The 18,745-nt window shown below is 36.3% G+C and overlaps 1 protein-coding gene across 3 annotated transcripts in view; it reads right to left on the bottom strand.

Annotated features, from left to right (window-relative positions):
- Positions 1 to 4,208: 4,208 nt before the first annotated feature.
- Positions 4,209 to 18,745, bottom strand: part of ap1ar (adaptor related protein complex 1 associated regulatory protein) — a 102,812-nt gene continuing 88,275 nt past the window's right edge. For all 3 annotated transcript variants that reach the window (XM_069926190.1, XM_069926191.1, XM_069926192.1), the window contains 2 exons: positions 8,599 to 8,721; positions 4,209 to 7,026 (listed from right to left, as the gene is read on the bottom strand). In XM_069926190.1, coding sequence (XP_069782291.1) covers positions 6,761 to 7,026; positions 8,599 to 8,721 — 389 coding nt within the window. In that variant the 3' untranslated portion in view covers positions 4,209 to 6,760. The remainder of the gene's footprint in view (positions 7,027 to 8,598; positions 8,722 to 18,745) is intronic.

The following is an 18,745-nucleotide window of genomic DNA, read 5'->3' as shown; positions in this document are numbered from 1 at the left end:
TAAAGGCCATTTTATGCCATCAGCCTGTACTTGTGTCCCCTAACTTTGAAAAGCCATTCTCTTTAGCCATGGACGCCAGTGACAAAGCAGTTGGTGATGGAGTAGAACATCTTATTTCATACTTCTCAAAAAAGTTTTAATGACCATCAATGAAATTACTCGACCATTGAGGAGTTATTAGAGCTTGTTTTAGTGTTGCAACATTTTGATGTACTGATCATAATCCATTAGTTTTTCTGTCTAAAATGAAGTTAGTGAACTGGATCTTAATGTTACAAGAGTATGATTTAATTATTACACACGTAAAAGGGATGGATAATGTAATAGCAGATTGTTTGTCAAGATATTAATCTAGGTAGATATGAACCTAATAACATACGTATTGTAAAAAAAATGGAATGTTTATTTTATTTATGTAACACTTCCATTAATTGTTAAAAATTTGTTTTTGTGGACCAAATTTTTTTTTAAGCAGGGGAGGAGTGACAGAGTTCTGTGTTGCGTGGTTTTATGTTAAAAAGTGACAGTTTGCCTTTTAGAGCCAAAGTGAAGGTGGACCGCTGAGTGGGAGGGAGACGGAGTGAGCATGCGCAGAAAATGATCTAAAAAATTCTGAATTTGGGACAATAAACCACCACTGGGGGTGCTGTGGAGTGGAAGGGGGTCCTGAGCACGAGTCATGGTCTGGAGGACAGTTTAGAATGTTGGGATTTCAAAAAGGATGAACATTCCGAAGGCAGCCAGAAGGATTTAGACCAAGCCATTTGTTCCTCTCTCTGCAAGCAACACAAGACAACTTCGAATTTTGTACTCTCTCAAAGATCTTTTGGCTTCATTTTACCAACAAACTGAATTTTGTTTATGATCTTTGCTTCCATTGAGATGGAAGTTTTGTGTCTAAGTTTTTCTGTGGACTGGTTGGAAGTGTAGCTTAGACTTTGATTACTTATGTTATATTTAGGCTGGGGTATTTATTAGTTGTACATTGTAATCAGTGGCCATTGTTATAAAAAAGGTGGGGGATTTTGAATTAAAGTTTGAAGGTGAATTTTTTGTTAATAAAGTAATTGTTCATCTTGTGTGATACGCCTTCTTTGTGGTTGCTGGTTTGATCTTGTAACAATTGTTAAACTGGAATTTTATTTTGCAAGCGTGATTTATGATAACTCATTAAAGGGAATGAAAATGTGATTGCCTTTCAAGATGTTGAATTTGGAAGTTGTTTCTGCAATATTTGATTGTATAACAAGAACGTAAAATCTATCAGATAAAAGGAAGATTAATGTTTAAAATTTTGATCTTTAAAAAGCTCAAATTTTTTTTGCAATTGGTTGGAGGGATGACCGAATTGTGTTACTATTAAGCTTTAGTTATACATTAATTTAGTAATATTTTGGGTTGGATTCAGGGACACACAGAGATGTTGAGTCTGCTATGGACAATTGATGCAGAACAATAAAACCTAGAGTGATTGTTCCATAGAAACTTTAAAGACAATGATATTTACTCAGAGAAACACCTGTATACACAAGAAAGCCAGCTGTTAACTGAGTAGACAGCCTGGAAACATTTTCTGGTAACTTTTGGAAGAAGAGGAACTTCAAACAAAATCAGCAGTGATGTCATGTCATGTGATTGAAGGCACTTAAGGAGACATCTTTAATATTGCACAAGTTTCATCTGAGGTCAGAAAATGCAGCGACATTCTGTGAAATGGACACGTTGTTTCTCCTTGTCCAGGGAGAGCAATGATGATGTAATAGCCACCTGTGATTCATCCGTTTCTGGATCATAACCATTTTGATGGTCACTTCATCTGACTCATACCCGAGTCTGTGAAATGATCGTGTGAAACACAGATTCTGAAATCTCCATGCAAGAGGGGGATTTTTTGAAAATCATTCATATGAAGAAACATTTCTCTGAAAACAAATCTATAAAAAAAATGTGAGTGAGAATATTTGAACGGCAGTGTTAAAGACTGAGTTTCAACACAAAAATATTTTTGAGATTGAACTTTAAAATAATCGCTTCAGATTTGTATCTCAACTAATGGTTTGGGTTTTGCCACACACACACACACACAAATTTTTACATAGTTGGGTTAAGTAAGATTTTATATTATTAATAAAATTATTTTTTGGAAGATACCATTGACTTGGTGAGTTTCTATTGCTGCTGGTCTAGGTCATAACAGAGTGCAACTGTCTATAAATACTGATATCAATGAAAATAGTAATTAATGCTGTATTTCATACACATTCAGTATATAGACAAGACAAAATCAAATTCTGCCTGTGTGTTCATGGTACTCTCACTTCACCTTTCAATGGGCTATTGCTGAACAAATGACATAGAACAAAGAACAGTACAGCTCAGGCTTTTCAGCCTACAACGTTGTGCAATTTAGGAGAGATGTCAGAGGTTGTTTTTTTTTGAATGGTAGGTGCCTGGTACAACATAGATGTTTTAAAGACTTAGACACATCAATCTAACTCTTCCCTTCCTTGCATCCCATAACCATCCATGTTTCTTATATTAATGTGTCTAAGTCTTTAAAACATCTATGTTGTACCAGGTACCCACCATTAAAAAAAATACAACCTCTGACATCTCTCCTAAATTTTCCTCCACTCACCTTAAGCAGATGTCCTCTGGTATTGGCCATTGTTGTCCAAGGAAAAAGGTGCTGGACGTCCACCATACTTTGATGAAGGGCTCAAGCCCGAAACATCAGTTATGTATCTCTGCCTTTACTACATAAAGGACACAGTTTGACTTGCTGAGTTTCTTGAGCATTTTGTGTTCTACTTCAACCACATCTATGCCTTTGATAATCTTGTGTACCTCTATGTTTTAAAAAAAAATTATTTAGACATACAGCACATTAACAGTCCATTTCAGCCCACGAGTCCATGTTGCCCAACCCCAACCAACCAATTTTCCCCTGCAACTGCTGCAACCGTGTCTGCCTGTCCCGCATCGGACTTGTCAGCCACAAACGAGCCTGCAGCTGACGTGGACATTTACCCCCTCCATAAATCTTCGTCCGCGAAGCCAAGCCAAAGAAGAAGAATTAACCTACACCCCTAGTACTTTTTGATGGTGTGAGGAAACCTGAGCCCCCAGGGAGAATGTACAAACTCCTTATAGACAGTGCCAGATTCAAACCCCGGTCTCAATTGCTGGTGTTTTAAAGATTGTCACTGAATATTTATCTGACATCCTATATAGAAAAGCCATTGACCCCCCCCCCACCACTTCGCCAACCATGTTACCCACCATGAAGTCACCCTACATCCTCCACGACTCATTAAACATGCAGCACCCTGGTAAATCTATGCAACCTATCCAAAGCTTCCACATCCTTTCCATAATGAGGTAACCAGAAACTAACACAGTACTCTCAGCAGGGCCGAACCAAGCGATCTATAGAGTTACATTATCTTGCGGCTTTGAACTCAAACCCCCAACTAATGGTCAGTACACCATACTCCTTACCTACCTGATGGACTTGCATGGCAACTTTGAGGGATCCATGGACTTGGTCTCCAAGATCCCACGGATCCTCCAAAATGCTAAGAATCCTGCCATTCACCATGTACTCAACGTCCAAGTGAAAACTTACAAAGTATTTTTAAAAATTGAAACACAAAAGCATCCATGTAATTACATACTCGTGTCTACCAGTTCTCGGTTTCAAAACCGCTAATGAAGAAATGGTTCTTAAAAAGTTGAGACCAGTGAAACATTTCTACAGCCAGGACTTGCTGACTTTTGTGGCAAGCTGCACTTGGGCTCAGTTTTGAGTAGTCCAGCCATTATTAATTAGGTTTATACAGAGAACTCAATGACTTAAAATAAAAACACAATACTGGAGAAATCCAGAAGGCTAAACAGTATACTTTTGGTAGCAAAGATAAAGATGCATAACCCACATTGTACCTTCATCAAGGTATGAACAAAATGTAGACAGGCAGCAAATAAAATGGTGGGGAGGGGGGGGGGGGGGAAGGGGGTGTTCAATGGCTTTTCTAAATAGGATGTCAGATAAATATTCAGTGACAATCTTTACAACAGCAGAAAGAATTTTAAACTTGGCCTGGAAGGATGGCATCAGAAACTGGGATGAGCCTTCAAGATTTATAAAATAAGTTTTTTTTTGGCTTGATGGTATAAAAGGATTAAATAAATTGATTTACTCAATGTTTGCAGACACCATTTAATGCTATGTGCCATGTTTATATTATTAAATAAGTGCAGGTTCACAAATGATCACTACATACCACTGGAGCATACAAAAATAAAGCAAACAAGGCCAACTGCAACAACCGATGGTGTATTTAAAAAGAGACAGTCCAAAAGTGTCCAAGTTCATAATTGCCAAAAGAACAACAAATATATTTAAGAATCGCCACATCATTAAAAACAGAATTAAAGTTACTCCTATGCTTGGACTCTGATCAAAGTTTTAAAATAAAATTATATATTTTACTCTAAATCCACTTTTTACATTTAATTCATGGGTATATTATTCTAAAGAGAATGTAACATCACAACTCCCTTTTTAATTAGCCATTTCCCGGTGTACAGTAAACAATGTCATTTGGTAATGCTGATCATGGGGCAATGGAAGGCAATTGGGCACAGAAGATTTCAAAATTGGCAATGACTTTAGCAAGAATTCTTAAATACTCCAAATAATATTTATTTAAGAATGTTGGAAATAATGAAATGTGTATGTATGCACAGTTCCCATGGGAAAGGTTACAGAAATAAAGTTGCATTAAAACAGACCCAGGAACTAAAAGATGGACAGAATGCAACTCCAGGACTTCAGTGACATTCAGTTGACAGCTAATATCAGCAACGTCCCAACAGGGCTGTGGGACTAAACAACTTTACTCCCATTTTACTACAGCTCACCATACAGTCATCCTTCTATTCCGATCCTGCAATCCTCATCTTTCTCCACATAATTCATTGAGTAGAGAAAGATGAGCATTGAGAGAAGCTCCTTCTCTAGGTGCAGCTTCTAGTGAATTGTAAAACCATTTTTGCCTTTAGATATAATCATGCCAATAGTGAAATTTCTTACAAGTAGCTCCATAATTACTCAGAAGAAAAATAAATGTACATCAGAAGTATGGCGACTTTTATAGGGTTGCTGCCCAGCTTCCTCGAGATCAGCAAGAAAAAGAACCATCAATTTGCCCGAAAGTACAAAGTTGAAAATATACTGGAAAACTGCAATTTCCAGTTGCTCAACAATGAATTTTTGAATTGTATTTTCTTGACAATTGTTTTATATTAACTTCTCAATACATTTAAATAAGTAACCTGTAGAACAGAATCTTGCTTGGGAAATCTTTTGCAGAATGCAATGTGCGAGATGTACAGAATAGAACAGCGAGTTCTTTATTCTAATGTATTCCAGTCAGAATTTTTTACAAGTGCAAAATAAAAGGCCTTTATCCCACATCTGTACACTATGCTATTTCTTATGCATGATATTCTGAAGACTTCTTTAAGTGAAAGTATTGATGTTAAAATTATGGTCTGATACTTCCTGCGAGAAATAAAAACATGTTCACATCATGTAATCTACTTCCATGCAGGTCAAGCAGTCAGCACAAAAAGAAGTTTAAATACATTTCTTTGAATTCATGCTTGAAGACAACAGTATGTTAACCCATTGATCCACTTTCCTTGGTAACTCTCTTGGTACATGCATCTAATTCAGCTGGTGAATAATGGAATAGAGGTTCAGAAATGCAAGGCCATGGACGAATTCTTACCCTGTAGATTCTGTACTTGGACATCAAACTGGAATCCCAGCCACTGAGTTACAAGATGTTATGTTGTAAAGTAAAATTATTTTAGTCAAAAGCCCATTGGGATCCTCCAAATGACACAAACCTTTTAGCCCCTTATCCACTTTTTTTTTTAAAGATTAAAAAGGGCCAGAAGGTGAAATTAATGGATGCAAGAAATATAAATGACAAATTAACTGTAATCTAGAATGATGGAATACTCTTCTTTGAAGAAAAATAATACAAAGCATATACAGGCTATACTGGAAATACTCAACAGAGCATCTTTAGAGGAGGAATAAAATTATAGTTTCAATCAATGACATTTAATCTTCAAGTTATTGGGCTGAATTGTTCATTCGGTTTCTAAATATGCTGCCTGACATACCAAGTTTTGTTTCAGATTTATAATATCTAAAATATTTGGATGTTTGACCTAATAGAATATTAACTAATGCTCAACCAAGAATCCCTTTGAATAGAAAGGATAGAATAACATAAAAGATTTGTTTCTGTAAGATAAAAATTCATTACAGTAGTTGCCAAACTTAATCAAATAAACAATTTACTAATTCAGTGTATTCACTTATTTTGTTCCCCTTTGTGTAAGTACAGCAGCAATAACCCACAGCAATGAATGCCTACAGACATGCATCATGTAGCTAGAAAGCTTCTTCAATTAAACTTAATCACATTTTCCTTTTTTACAACACACCTTAATCAACATCCAATGGCAATGGCTTACAAAATTCATTAAGCTGAAAGTTTACCGAAATTGCACAATTATAAATTGTACCTGCTAGCATGAATCAAAGCAGTTGTATTGTTTTGCTCTCCATGTAGAGTCAGACTACCAGTCCAAAAAAAAGTCCAATGCAAGTTGAAAAACAATTTTAGAATGTCTTAAAAGTTTGGTTTAACCATTCCACATCCATCTGACAAGAACACTATCTGCCTTGCTGATTTATATGTGTAATTTTCACATCATTAGGAGAGAGTTCAAGAACTGGGTTCACAAAACCAGCATATTCAGAATTCCCATTATCATCCATCTCAGCACTGACAAAATCATTTTCCCATTCTAGTCCAGTTGAATCATCTGATGCAGACATGGGGTTGCTCCCAGGTCTATGGTTGCTGTGCCTCATGGCTGCTTGGAGAATGTCTTCCTCAGTTCGAGATCGTTCTCTCATTGGAACCATTCTATTAATTCCTTGAATAATATATATATAAAGAAAACATTTTATTTTAATATGGAGAATTACATGCTATTTGGATTAAGAATCCTTTAGCAAAAAGCAGTGATTTGAGATAATTATTTCTTACTTCATTTGCGCAAAAAGAATCTTCTATTTTAAGTATTTCATAAAAGAATGAAACAATCATCCACACATAATCTGCAGCATCTAACATTCATAGAGTTAAAAGGAATCTCAGAGGAGTGTCATCAAACAAGTGCTTCCAAGCTAAGAGAGGAGATATTAGGTTAGATGACTAAATGATTTGTTAAAGTAGCAAGTTTTAAAAAGAATCAAAGAATAAGAAGGAATTGGAGAGGTTTGGGGATGCAATTCCAAAGTTTGTAGTTTAAGCAGCTTTAGATATGGCTGTCAAAGGTGGGATGATGTAACCAGGAATGGAGTGGAGACCAACATTGCAAGAAAGCAAAATATTTAAGGAATGGAGCATAACATGAGCTTAGGGAGGAACAAGTCCACAGAAGGATTTAATGGATCAGGATTGAATACTGATCAAATACTGTACATCAAATTTGTCCCGTCATCCATCCTGCACATTCAGGGTTATTGACTTCCCACTATCTAGCTATTGATCTGTGCATTGTGAATATAAGGACAATCATTCAGAGGATAGTGACATATATAGATACCTGCAAATTGTTTGTGAAGGCAAAAAACATCCTTGAGGGGATAAGCAAAACACCACTCCTTTGGTTCCATCTCCTTTCACTACTAGATTCCTCACCCAGTCCATAAAAGTATATATAAGGTATGAGACAGAGAATGTCACTCACCCACTCAAACTTGCCCCAGCACTCAATAAGATCATGATCAATCTTGCCTTAGGCCTCATCTCTTCTTCTGTGCTTAATTCCCTGATCCTTCACATATTTATCTACTTCTTAAGTATCCCTCTCCCCCCCATTGATATGGGCTCCACAATCCAGAGATGAGAGTTCCAGAGATTAATCATTCTTCGGGAGTAGGAATTTCTACGCAGCTCAGTTTTAACTTGATAATTATCTCCCGCTTGTGGAAATTCTCCTACTTGGAAGCACCCACCACTTGGCGGCAACTGAATTTAACAGCATGTTTTTGAAATGTCGACCCTTGGAATTCAAAAGACCATGAAAGTACATCTACTGGCAACATTTTGCTGCAATTAAATTAGTAAGCGCAGTTCGCCTTAGTTGCTGGTGGTATCTTCTGCCCAGTTGCCTGGGGTCCCGTTAGCCCCTGCATTGTAATGCTGCAGAAAAATTTTCAAAGGAATTATAAACAGGTACCAACATGAGAACATTAACAATATTGGCCAACACTTTGGCAGTATATAACGCAAGAAACCCAATTTTTAAAATCATAAAACAAGTTGTAAAATATGCTGAAATGCTGTTCAAATTTTAATGGAATTTATGACAAGAATTTAAGGAAATTTAGACTATTTGGTTAACTTGGGTCAATTTTTGCATGCCAGATGAGCAGCTTCTACTCAATGAAACAAATGAATCCAGGAATTAAAAAAAGTTAAGAAATTAAAACAGCTTTACCTTCTTCATCCTCCCATTCCAGATCCAGTGATGTACTGTCATCATTCGTCGATTTAGTTTTTGTTGTAAGGTCGCAACTGCTTTCAGTGTTTGGCGTCAGAAGAGCAGGTTCTGCCAAGATTCCTAATGTATAGGCCGGAACAATTCTTTATGTTACATTACACAAATAATTCATTGTTTTAAAATGGTCAACTTAAAAACACCATTCTTCACCGATGGTACAGAGCTATTGTATGCTTTATTATGTTGATGCTGGATCAATGATAAAAAAGTATTTTTTTTTGCTTCACAAGTTGTTTCATGTTCCAAACAAATCATTAATCTGTAATGTTAAGTTTTACTCTCTATATTGATGAATTGCTGAGCATCACTGACCAAACTTTCATTGAGAAGACATCAAGTACTTTATTACAAAGGAAGAACCCACAAGGTTAAGGGAAAAGTGGTAGTTTGGGGATGCTTTAGCTCCATGAAGGAAATTTAGAATGCAAACAAAGATTTCCCTGCTAATTCAGTGCATCCAGTGCTTCTGATGTGGCCTCCTCCAGACTGAGGAGACCAGGAGATCATTTCATTGAGCATGCTTGGACTGTTTGCTGGAGCTCCAAGTGGCCAACCATTTTAATTCCATACGCCGTTGCCTCATCGCCATATCTGTCCCTGGCCTTGTGTATTGGCAAACCAAGTCACCGGCACATTGAAGGAACCAGATGGCATTTTCATAGATTACTCCAATTTTCATAACCCCCCCACTGCCTCACTTGTGTCTCTTTTTCCCTATCCATTTTGTAGCTAGGAAAATGGTCTATTGATACATCTTAACAGATGTACCTCATAGCATACTGATACCCATAAAACAAAGGGAGAGAGAGCAGAATGAGTGATGCCATCACGGATCTGCGTCATGGCTGGAATCATCTGGCACAATTGTAAACAGACAAGAAGCTGTGTTTGCAAATATTTTCATTAACAAGAATAGGTGGGACATTACAGCAAACACAGATGGATAAACTAGAGATGTAACAAGATGGATAAACTAAAGAGATGTTGCAAGATGAAAGGAATGGGTAAAACTTGCGAAAATATTTCATCACTGAAAACTCTAAATTATCCATTCCAGGCCAAAAAAAATGACAGATTACTTTCTAAAAGATGAAAAGACAAAGGTGTGTTTACCATTAACACCTGAGCTTTTTCTTTTGGGAAGTGTATTCAATTTGGAACCACAGTTGAAGTTGTCAAAATATCAATAAAAATTTTTCAAAGTTGCATTGGCAGTAGCCAGGAGATGTATAGGAATTACATGGAAATCTGAATCTACTCTTAAAATTGACTATTGGAAGAGGGATGTGCAAAATTGTATTCCCTTATAAAAGGTGACATAACATTAGAAATGGGTATGATACATACTTAAAAATATGGAAACCATATTTAGATATTATGGATTTGGATATCTCATATTTTCTCTTCTACACCCCACTATCACTTTTCTTTAAAAATCTTAATGGTTGGACCTTGTCATGTTGGTTTAATTCTACTATTTTATTAATATCCTGTTTTTCTTTTTGGGAAGTTTTGGGGGGGGGGGGGGCGGGTGGTGGAGGGGAAGTAGTTATTGCAGTAGCTTTGCACATATATCTGTATTCTTTCTTCTTTTACACTTTTTTTCCTCTCCTCACCTTGATTTACAGTACAGCACAGTAATTTTAAGAATTATTTGAATACAATTCTATATTATATTGTAATGTATACAAATAAAATTTAAAAAAAAAGAAAAGCCAGAAGTAGCATAAGTCTCAGGATGCACATATTATTACAATATAAATTCAAAAATAGCCTAATGTATATCTACTGTATACAAGAGGGTAGAAATTCTACTCCAGCTACACAAAAACATGGTTAGATCACATTTGGGATACTGTGAGCAGCTCTTTGTATTAGTGCTTGATGGATAGTCTTCCAAAGAGTGGAGATGGATTTACCAGAGTAACAGATGGACACCAAGAGTTAAATTACAGGGACAGAGACTAAAATTTTGAGCCAGGTCTTTCTGGAGTAAATTAAGCAGCTATTTTCTAGATTAAACACTTCATGTTTGACTTTCTATTCCATTATTGATGAAAAATGCTTGGATGACTGTTGATTATAGCCAGGAGGTATCAAGGAGTATGGAGTTAGATAATGGACCAGTGCCAATTTCACCAAAGGTTGCATTAGTCTATTCCTTTTCCTTTGCTCACTTATCCACTTGTATAGATACCTGTGAAGCAGGCTTCTTGATCTGAATATGTGGCTTTCAGTTATATAATAGTCTTTAAGTATTTTTCCATTTTAGCTTTCAGGATAAAAGTGAGATTCATGATTGCAAAGAAGTTATACTCACTGTTTACCTCATTTTATTTATATTTCCTGATGTTCAGCGATATAAATGTGAGTGTTCTGTACTCATGGCTTTTTTACTAATGTTACGGGTTATATTATATATAAATGTCTTTAAAACAGAAAGATTGTGTGGGGGTTTAGTGCAGGTCACTTCACAAACAGACATTATCATTTCACAAAAGACATCTCATTTAAAATGCAAGAGCTTTGCTGAAAGAGAGATTTCATGTCCACAGAGACTTTACAGAAACTTGAAGAATGCCTATGGAGACTTCACAAGTAGGTGTTAATTGGACTGATGTTGTAGGATAAATGGAATATTGTCTTTAAAGCAATAGATGTTCAGGTAGAAACTGATTCAGGTGCCAGCAATTTGTCTGCTTGGCAATTTGCTATTCTAATTTGCTTGTTGTTTTGCAAGCAGAGAGAAAAAAAGACAAAACAGGATTTCTCCTTTAGAGAGGGAGAGAGAGTTCTGAGTTCAGCCTGTTGAAAACTCTTGTAGTCCTTACAAGAGGAAAGGACCGGCTAGAGTGTTTCACCTGAAATAAGGGAAACAAGAGGAATTCTGGTGTCCTGGAAGAAGAGGTTACCATTTGAAAAACCCATGATGGGGTAAGTTTCTTTGGCAAGACACTGAAGTGGCTGATCGTGGGAGATCAGTTTGTGTGTGCCCAATAAACAACAAATCTCTCTCTGAAACCAACAAGAACCTTCCTGAGCAGTAGCCAATTAGCTTTAAGTAAAGCCTGGTGAAACTTCATAAATGTTAAATTCGGTGCACAGTATAAGAATTGCCTGATACTGGTGAACTTGGAAGAGTGAGAAGTGAAATTGGACTGTGAATCAAAGAACTTCCCTGAACATATATACATTACATACATGTGCGCTTAGAATTAGAAGGGTGTTAAGTTAAAGTAATAGTTAAAGTTTGATCCTGTTTTTATGTTTAAAGAAAATTAAAAGCAATTTTTGTTTAAGTAACCATTTGTCTTGGTGAATTTCTATTGCTGTTGGGATTTGGGGTCCTCTAGGCTCTTAACACTAACTTCTCTTCTGATAGAAGTTCTGAACAAATCACTATCAATACTTGAATGGCCACAAGTCCAAACACACTCATCCTTGGGGATGGCATAGACTAAATGAAGCAAATCCCCAAGATTCTCTCCTCCAGAGACTTTAATTTCTAAGCGTGCAGGTGTCTTGCCTCATAGACATTACAAGTAGGTAGGATAGATTCTTGATGGACACGTTACACTTTCATTATTTCATGTCAAACTTACCCAAAAAAGTGATAAATCCTGCAATTAGCTTTCAAAAGGATAAAATTCTGTTCATTCACTTCATATAAATTTTATTTTTAGCTACAATATTAATCTTTCCAAATGCAGATAGACTCCCTCAAGCTATAATCCAATTGGAAATAAATTTTACCTCACTACTCCCTCCACTGTAACGGAAGGCAGTCTGAGATGCTAATTATAACCACAAAAAGATGGTCAGAGACAGCATATAAAACTAATTACACTCCATTTCCTTGGCAATTGGCTAGTATTTAGTCATTATATCACTCAAATTTGTTAACCTTTGAGAGCCAGCATTGCTGAGCGAAATAGGCCCGAAACGTTGGTCACCCTTCATTTCCTATGGATGATGAGTGATTTGCAAAGTTTCTCCAGCAGATTTGTTTATTCCAATTGGCTCAGTGGTAGTACTTTTAAACCAAGTCAGGCTTGGGCTTGTGAGCTCCAATTTGGAGTCTTGAGCACATAATCAAAGCTGACACATTAACATTACCAAAGCTCCATTGGACCTGTCACACAAATAATAAAATCACACTATATTATTCAAAGAGGGGCAGATATTTTTGTTTACATTCAACATTTAATTATTAAACAGATCACCAGTCATTTATCCCATTACATTTGGTGGGAATTTAGTTTTACATAATTATTTCACAGTATTAAAGCTCCAAATACAATAAGGAAACATCATGTTATACACCCAGCTATAAATTGTTGACCTTCATCACGACAAGCCTTAAAATGACATACTCTTACATCCACTACTTCAGTTAATGAGCAGCTCCTTGTGTGTCATCTGCTGAATCAAAATCAGGCATGATCTTAGTACTGAAAATCTATTCTGCCAACTCGCTGACCCGAGACTCAGCCCTCGACACATGAACAAGATAAACTGTGTCAGTCTACTTTTACTGATGACAGCTCCACCTTCAACACTAAAGATCCAAACAAACTCATCCTCAAAATACAAGATCTTGACCTCAGCACCCTAATTTGCAATAGGACCCATAAGTTTGTATCTCACAGGCCACAATTAGTTAGAATTGGTGACAGCATCTCCTCCACAATCATTCTGAACACTACTATACTCCCGCACATATGTGATTGCAGGGGGTGGGTGGCAAGATGGTGTAGAGGGAAGACGTGCAGTTCCACCTTTCCCCAGTTAGACTTATAAATACCTGATTTTAAAACCTGGAAAAGTGGTTAAAAATATTATTTACAGACTTTGGAATAGTGGAGGATTGAAATGGCTACAAACGTGAAGAAATCAAAAACTCAGTCACAAAAGAAATTACCCTATAAAAGTGTTGAAGAATTGAGGCCTACCTACCAAGTTGAAGCCATGGAGTCATCGACTGGAGTTCCCAAGCCTCAAAGGACCTCTGCTCGGCTGAGTATTACACCGGCGCCGATCGCGTGTCTGCAAGATGGCGCCGGTTCTGTGATGAGCTCAGCTGGCCCTGATTTGCGCCCCCGTGAGCCCGGGCGTGGGGGCAGATCAACCGAGCGGGGACAGACTTGCGAGCCCGCAGTAATGCCTGGTGGTCTAGGGGTGCACAGTGTAGCGTCAGAAGACGCACCTGCACGGTCGGTGAGTCTTCTGGGCATGTGCGGTGCGTCGCGAGTTCGAGAATTATTAGAGAAGGTGTGGGCTGTGGGGGAGCCTGAAAGACGGCAGACTGACAAGGTCGGCACGCTGTCGACGGGTATCCAGACCCGCAGCTGCACTGGAAGAGGAACCGTTTTGTCAGAAGGGGAAGAAAGCCCAGTGCTATTGGAATCAAAACAGGAAGAATATATGGGGACTGGGACCAGGGAAGGTAGGCCTCAAGGGGGTGATGGAACCTGGACTGGATTCTGTGTTTACAATACTGAAAGGGATTGTTCATCAAATGGAAAACATGTCAATGCATATGTCTACTCAGATAAATCAAGGATTTATGAAAGTGAAAACTAAAATAAATAATATGTGAAGAGATGACTTCTATGAAGAATGATATGACTGTAGTTAGAAGTACGTTAGTAGATGTATAAAAAAAGTAGACACTGTACAGGATAATTAAAAAAAAATTGAAGCAGCTTTTTTGAATGCAAGAACCAAGTGGATCGTAAAAGAGAAAAAATGGAAAAAATGAAGGATTCTTTCGTGGATTGGGGTATTCAGAAGAAGGAATTACCGAAGAAGATTGATTCATTAGAGAATCAAGATCAAAGAAATAATGTAAAAATAGTAGGTCTTCCAGAATATATGGAAGGTTCAGATCTGGTAAAGTTTTTTAAGAAATTGATTCCTGAGGTACTGGACAATGAATTTTTTCTGGATGGTCTGGAGCTAGACCGGGCACATAGAGCATGGAAGAAAAAAACATTTCCAGGTCAACCACCGTGAGCAGTGTCGATTCGTTGTTTAAAATATCTGGATAGAGAAATGATATTACGAGTTGTGGTGCAGAAGGTGCGGTAAAATCAGACTCCAAAGATGGTTCAAAATAATAGTGCTTTTCTATGCTGATCTGAGTCAAGAAATTATTAGAAGACGCCGAGAATTTAATTCAGCTAAAGAAGTATTGTGGTGAAAGGGTTATAAATTTACTTTCCGTTATCCGGCAGTATTGAAATTTTTTTAATGGGAATTTTGAATATCAATTTTTTGAAAATAATCATGATGCATTAATCTTTGTTAATTTGTTGCCAGATTTGCGAGGAAGTGGACGGTCGTCATTATCGTCACCTAAATGGAGGGTAAATGCAAATGGGAATGGGAAGAATAGGAAACATGGAAAGAATGTTGAATTGACGCAAAGTCTTCTTGATATTGAGGATCCGGAACAATCATTGGGACTGGAATCATTGGGTTGAATATATTTGATTAAGTACTTTGTGAGAGTCTGACTGGGGCGGGGGGGGGGGGGGTGTGCAGGTGGATGACACTGAGACCTTATAGTCATCTGCCACTAGTGGGTTTTACCACACTCAGATTTTTAGCGAGTTACTAATAGTTTGTTTGGGGGTAGTATATTTTTTCTATTTTTTTTGACTTTGTGGAATTTTTATATGGGGGGAGGGTTTAGAATATTAAGGGAATTAATACTATTAATTCCTACTATTTTATAATAGTGTGAAGTTCATTATTAACAAAATGTCTAATTTGAACTTTGCAACTTTTAATGTTCAGGGATTGAATAATCCCATTAAGCGTAAATGAGTGTTGGCTTACATAAAGAAAATGAAAGTTGATTTTGTTTTGCAAGAGACACATGACTGAAAAAGAACATTTGAAATTGAAGAGAGTGGGTTGGTCTTCTTCTTTTAATTCTAAGGCAAGAGGTGTAGTGATTTTAATTCATAAGAAATTACCATTTGAATTGGAATCATTTGAAGGAAATGCAGGGAGGGTTCTGATGGTGAATTGTAAAAGTTTCGCTGAATCATTGTCCTTGTTAAATATTTATGCACCTAATGTAGATGATGAACGGTTCATGTTGGAGGCTTTTTTAACGTTAAATCAGGCCAATGAAAATATTTTGATTGGGGGAGATTTTAACTGTGCTTTAGATCCTTTATTGGATAGATCTCTGAAATGTATGAGGAAATCAAAGACGGCAATAGAAATAGGAGAATTGATGAAAGATTTGAATTTAGTTGATATTTGGAGGAGAGTAAATCCTACAGAAAAAGACGTTTCTTTTCATTCGTCTAGACACGATTCATTTTCTAGAATAGATTTTTTTTTGGTTTCGGCACATTTGCAAGGTAGAGTACTACAGGCTGATTATAAAAGTAGGGTTATATTGGATCACTCTATGTTGTTTTACTCCTGTGCAAGTCCAGAAGTGGTGCAACTGTCCTATAGATGGAGGTTTAACATAATGTTACTGAGGAAACCAGAGTTTATTACTTTGTTCTTGGCTGAGAATATTAATTCAGTGAGTAGTAATTTTGTACTATGGGACGCTTTGAAAGCATATTTGCATGGACAAATTATTTGTTACACTATAAAAGTTAAAAAAAACTTGAGGTACTGGACAATTTCTTTTGGGTAATTTCTTTTGTGACTGAGTTTTTGATTTCTTCACGTTTGTAGCCATTTCAATCCGCCACTATTCCAAAGTCTGTAATTTGGAGAAACAAATTACTGAGTTGGAAAAGGAATTTCAGAAAGAGGGTACAGAGGATAAAAAGTCTGCTTTAACAAAGTTGAAATTACGTTATAATACATTACAAACTTACCAGTATGAGCGTTTAATTTACCGATCTAAGCATTGTTATTATGAACTGGGTAAGAGAACTCATAAGGTATTAGCATCGCAATTCAAAACGGAACGGACATCGCAAACTATTAATGGTATTAAAAATAATTCAATAGTTACCTATAAAACTCAGGAAATTAATGACCAGTTTTATTAATTTTATCAAAAACTATATACTTCTGAGGAAAAGCAGGACATTGGTTCTATTGAATCTTATTTATCTAAATTAAAATTACCTGTTTTAGGGGAGGAGGAGGAGGTTAAGGAATTGGAAGTTCCATTTACAGATTTTGAGATTAAAGAAGCTATACAGGAGATGCCGAATGGAAAGTCACCAGGGGATGACGGATTTTCAGCTGAATTTTATAAAGTATTTTATGAAGATTTATCCAGATTTGGAGATGTATTGCAGCACATAACTGAGGATCAGTTGTTACCGGATTCTTGTTCAAGTGCTATAATTACTGTGATTCCAAAAAAAAGATAGGAATCTGCTGAAAGTATCTTCGTATAGGCCTATTTCTTTATTAAATGTAGACTATAAAATTATAGCGAAAGTGTGCGAATAGACTTGCTAAATACTTACCTCAGTTGATACATATAGATCAAACAGGTTTTATGGTTTTATTAAGAATAGAAATGCGCCTGACAACATCCTTAGATTGATAACGTTGGTCAATGCATCTAGGCAGCAACCCAACCAGTGGTTGCACTGGATGTGGAAAAAGCTTTTGATAAGGTTGAATGGAATTTTTAATTTAAGGTGTAAGAGAAGTTTAATTTTGGCCCTTATTTTATTGGTTGGGTGAAGGCTTTATATACAAATCCAATTGCTAGGGTGGTGACAAATGGTAAAACTTCTTTACCATTTAAATTAACGCGATCGACCCGGCAAGGTTGTCCATTATCACCAGCTTTGTTTGTATTGGCTATTGAACCGTTAGCTCAGACAATACGGCAGAATGATAAGATTAAAGGGTTGAGAATTGCGGATGATGAATATGATTAATTTATTTGCGGATGATGTGTTGGTGTATTTGACAGAACCATAGCAGTCTTTGAAATATTTGCAAGATTGTTTGTTGAAATTATGGGAGTTATCTGGATATAAGATAAACTGGGATAAGAGTGAAATATTGCCAGTTGGGGAAGGAGATTATTCAGAATATAAAAATATCATAAAATTAAAATGGTCAGATAGAATTAAATATCTAGGAGTAATAGTAAATGCAGATTATCAATCTTTATATAAATCAAATTATGTTCCTTTATTAAAAAGGTTTAAAATGGATTTGATTAAATGGAAAGATCTTCTGTTAACATTAATTGGTCGAGTAAGTTGTATTAAGATGAATATTTTTCCTCAAATCCAATATTTATTTCAGTCGATACCATGTTTACTTTCAAAGGGTTTTTTTCAGGATTTGAATAGAGCGATGCGGGAATTTTTATGGAAGGGAAAATTAGCACGAGTAGCTTTGCACAAACTTACATGGAAATATTCATTAGGTGGACTTCAGTTACCTCATTTTCAAAATTATTATGAAGCAGCTCAGTTGAAATTTGTTAGTAGATTGAGGGATATGGACCAACCTCTGAGTTGGGCAAAGGTGGAAATGGCTTGTATTTCTGAAGTTGAGATTCACCAGTTTATATTTAAGTGGAATATGAACTTATTGCAGGAATGTAATATGCCGGTATTAAAACATTTGTTAAAGATATGAGTTAAAAAAAATTTGGTTTTAGAATCAAAGAATAAATTATCAATTCAAGCCCCGTTATATCATAATCAGCTTATTCCTTTTTCAATGTTCAATAATCATTTAAAGAGATGGAATTCTAAGGGTATAAAGATAGTTCAGGACTGTTTTGAAGAAGGACAGTTTCTTTCTTTTAATCAATTGAGGGAGAAATTTGATGTATCTGTAAATTCTTTATTTGTATATTATCAACTCAGCTTTGATAAAAGATAATTATGGTAAAGAGATGAATTTACCTATGTTGACGAAATTTGAATCTTTGATTTCCTCTATACAAAGAAAGGCTATATTTCGGATATGTATCAATTGTTACTAGAAAGTATAGATAAACCGGAATGGGAGAAATCTAGGACTAAATGTGAAAGTGATTTAACTTATATTATCCCTCAAGAGAATTGGGAAGTTATGTGTCATGAAAGTGTAACTAAACTGACACTTTCATGGTTAA

Source organism: Narcine bancroftii, chromosome 3 (genome assembly GCF_036971445.1).
Source record: "Narcine bancroftii isolate sNarBan1 chromosome 3, sNarBan1.hap1, whole genome shotgun sequence".
Classification (NCBI taxonomy): Eukaryota; Metazoa; Chordata; class Chondrichthyes; order Torpediniformes; family Narcinidae; genus Narcine; species Narcine bancroftii.
The sequence above is the reverse complement of the archived record's forward strand: the minus strand, read 5'-3'. Positions and strand labels throughout refer to the sequence as shown.